This window comes from Eptesicus fuscus, chromosome 10 (genome assembly GCF_027574615.1).
Source record: "Eptesicus fuscus isolate TK198812 chromosome 10, DD_ASM_mEF_20220401, whole genome shotgun sequence".
Taxonomy (NCBI): Eukaryota; Metazoa; Chordata; class Mammalia; order Chiroptera; family Vespertilionidae; genus Eptesicus; species Eptesicus fuscus.
This window is the reverse complement of record NC_072482.1, coordinates 16,922,819-16,926,731: the sequence shown is the minus strand read 5'-3', so window position 1 is coordinate 16,926,731 and position 3,913 is coordinate 16,922,819. Positions and strand designations below refer to the sequence as shown.

At 44.3% G+C, this 3,913-nt stretch overlaps 1 protein-coding gene across 1 annotated transcript; it reads left to right on the top strand.

Moving 5' to 3' along the window:
- The first annotated feature begins 289 nt into the window (after positions 1-289).
- LOC129150516 (NADH dehydrogenase [ubiquinone] 1 alpha subcomplex subunit 3-like) lies at positions 290-618 on the top strand. The gene has a single exon (XM_054722295.1). The coding sequence runs from the start codon at positions 300-302 to the stop codon at positions 552-554; it is 255 nt and encodes an 84-aa protein (XP_054578270.1). The 5' UTR covers positions 290-299; the 3' UTR covers positions 555-618.
- The last annotated feature ends 3,295 nt before the right edge of the window (positions 619-3,913 follow it).

The following is a 3,913-nucleotide window of genomic DNA, read 5'->3' as shown; positions in this document are numbered from 1 at the left end:
GAGAGAGAAAGAGAGAATCATGGATGTGAGAAAGAAACATATATTGGCGGCCTCCCATAAAGCACCCTGACCAGGGATCAAACCCATAACCTGGGCATGTGTCCTGACCAGCAATCGAGCGCACGACCCTTCAGTGCACGGGGATGATGCTCCAACCAACTGAGTCACACTGGTCAGGGCATAGGGGCCATTTTAAACAGTGAAATCACCAACAAAAAAGCAAAAAAAAAAAAAAAATGCAAAGAAAACCTTGGCACTCAATAGACACATAAAAGACTTTTGTAGCCGCCGAGACCAAGATGGCCGGGAGAATCGCCACCTTCATCAGGGATGCCTGGGCCAAGGAGCCGGTGCTGGTCGCGTCCTGCGCCTTCGGGAGCCTCTCTTTGCTTCTGCCCTTCATCAGCCCCTACACCAAGTACGCCATCATGATCAACGAGGTCACACCCTACAACTACCCAGTGCCCGTCCGAGACGATGGGAACATGCCCGACGTGCCCAGCCACCCCCAGGACCCCCAGGGCCGAAGCCTGGAGTGGCTGAAGAAACTGTGACCCCCCCGCTGACAGGGAGGAGGTCCCCTCCCCTGTGGCCCCAATAAAATGTGAAAACCGGCAAAAAAAAAAAAAAAGACTTTTGTACAACATGAGAGCTGGAACAAAAAGTCACCTTCTTCAACGTTAGCTGGAAATGTGGTTATTAGGTGGCTGAAATGTTTTACTGCTCTGCACAATTGACTGCTAAAGCACTGTCAGTATTGATTTGGGGGGATACACATACATGAGCAAGCAGGTGAACTTACAAATATGGACTCCACATACAAAAAGGATCAACTCTACGTGTAGTGAACGTTCTCCACATGCTTTGCCTCTCTCTTGTCTGACTCCATGTTACTTTTTAAAAAAAAAAATTTTTTTTTAAATATATTTTTATCGATTTCAGAGAGGAAGGGAGAGGGAGAGAGAGATAGAAACATCAATGATGAGAGAGGATCACTGATCGGCTGCTTCCTGCACACCCCCACTGGGGTCGAGCCCGCAACCCAGGCATGCACCCCTGACTGGAATCAAACCAGGGACTCTACAGTCCACAGGCCGACGCTCTATCCACTGAGCCAAACTGGCTAGGGCTTGAATATGTTTTTATTGATTTTTAGAGAGAGAGGAAGGGAAAAGGATAGAGAGAAACACTGATGAAACACTGATGAGAGGAACATCATCGGTCAGCTGCCTCCTGTACCCCCATACTGGGCTCTAACCCCCAACCCAGGCATGTGCCCTGACTGGGAATTGAACCAGTGACCTCTTGGTTCATGGGTGGATGCTCAAACACTGAGCAACACCGGCTTGGCATTCATGTTACTTTGGTACCTCTATTTTCCCCCGTGCCTGAATTTTATTTTATATTTTACCTATGCTTATAAGTGGTTTTAAATCCTTCGGGGAACAGACCAGGCAAAAAGTCAGCTTAGGATTCCTCCTCTTTGCACTAGCTACTGTGCTGTATATTAGGATCAAACCTAATAAGAGATGCATGATCTAGGCATCAAACCTAATAAGAGATGCATGATCAACTTCCCTGTGAAATAATATTTCATTTTCTCCCAAAATGACTCGAATTAAAATAAATTAATGTGTTTAATGAAGAAGTTAAAGTTTTATGTAGAGGTGACCCAGGGAGTGAAAATGTGAGCAGGTACAAGGATGAGGAGGTAGTGGCTACACTTCTTTCTTTGTTCAACCTGAACTCTGGAAACTTGATTTTTGTCAAAGTTTCTAATGTGGCCCAGACTATTATCTGATGCTGCCTTGACCTTTAGTTCTCTTCGGACTCCTGCAGAGAATGCAAACACCTCACGTGCCCCCCTCACTGACCTTGAGCCAGCTCAGTCATCACAAACATGCCCTTTAAAAGTTCAGATTCACGTAAACAATATGACAGGGTTTTATACAGTGGATTTAAGTAAATCACAATCGAACACTCTGAGTATCTTATGGCCACACAGAGATGCCCCATGGGAAATGTGTTGTGAGGGAATAATCCACCACAATCCAGAAGACCCCGGTTCCCAAGTCTCCTGAGCTTTCTTTGCCTTCTGAGTGCCTGGCTGTGAAGATGAGGTGCAAAAGTTCTGCTACATCTATAATAATAAAAGCGTAATATGCTAATTAGACCCGATGGCCAAAATTCGGTACGACCATCCAGACGACCTTCCGGACGAAGCCGGAGCTGCAAGGGCCGAGCCCCTTGCACGAATTTCATGCATCGGGACTCTAGTTGAATACTATATATATATATAATATATAATATCATATATATTATATATATATATAATATCTTTAATCTAGTCAAGACTTGACTGGAATGTTGAGGGAAAAGTTTTCTTGGGGCAAAAGAGCAGGAGATTGGAGCCCCCAAATCTAGAAAATATAATTGCATCAGAATGGGTGAAGCTGTATACATTATTTGTAGGCTTTTCTGGTTGTTATTGTTCCTTAATTTTACATGACTGAAAGGAGCCTTTGCTCACACGGGATTCTTCATCTGCAATCTAGCTGTTCCTCTCCAAATTGTTCCTCCGAAACACCCGATAGCTGAGCCCCTCAGGTCTTTGTCCCACATTGTGAAGAGTCTTACCCTGAGCTTCACATCAGCCATTCAACAACTACTTGGAATGTCCTTTACTATGTGCCGGGCCCTGTGGTAGGTGCTGGGGAGACGGTGCAGCACAAAGCAGACCTGGTCCCTTCCTTCATGTATCTCACAGTCTACTTGAGAAAGACTTCAATCAAAAGAAACACACATACATGTAAATTTACAACTGCTATTGCATCCTGAAGGAGGAGTTCAGAGTACCATGCATGTGTACATGATGAAGGCTCTACCCAGTGGAGATACATCTTTCCAGAATCAGGTCATTAACACTTTCCATTTCTAGGTGTTCTCTGATTTACCCATCCCAGGGCCTCCCTCTCCTCCTCCTTCCCTCTTCACAGAGAGCAATGGCATTGAGAATCACAGCCAGGGAAAAGAGGCTTCCCAGGATGTTCCCAGGTGGATTCATAGGCTAACAGGCAAAAGTTAAATGTATGACAACAATGAGATACCATCTCACACCTGTCAGAATGGCTATCATCAACAAATCAACAAACAACAAGTGTTGGCGAGGATGCGGAGTAAAAGGAACCCTCGTGCACTGCTGGTGGGAATGCAGACTGGTGCAGCCACTGTGGAGAACAGTATGGAGTTTCCTCAAAAAACTGAAAATGGAACTCCCATTTGACCCAGTAATCCCACTCCTGGGAATATATCCGAAGAAACTAGAAACACCAATCAGAAAGGATATATGCACCACTATGTTCATAGCAGCACAATTTACAATAGCTAAGATTTGGAAACAGCCTAGGTGCCCATCAGCAGATGACTGGATCGGAAAACTGTGGTACATCTACACAATGGAATACTATGCTGCCATAAAAAAGAAGGAATTCTCATCATTTGCAGCAACCTGGATGGAATTGGAGAACATTATGCTAAGTGAAATAAGCCAGTCAATGAAAGAACAATACCACATGATCTCACTCATTTAGGGATAGTAAAGAACATTATAAAGTGGTGAACAAAAAGATAGATACAGAGACAGTAAAGCATCAAACAGACTTTCAAAGTACAGGGGGAAAGTTTGGGAAAGGTGGGGGAGTTTTGAAATCAAACGAAGGACTTGTATGCATGCATATAAGCATAACCAATGGACGCAAAACTCTGGGGAGGGAGGGCATGTGTGGGTGTGGGGTGGGGGGGTAATAGTAAGATATGTACACATATAATACCTCAATAAAAATATTTAAAAAAAAAAGTTAAATGTATACCTTCACGTTTTACCAGGTGTGGAGCTGCTAGAGCTCTGGAGAAG

Excerpts from the sequence above, each read along its gene's own strand:
- LOC129150516 (XM_054722295.1), top strand. The coding sequence starts at position 300 with ATGGCCGGGAGAATCGCCACCTTCATCAGGGATGCCTGGGCCAAGGAG.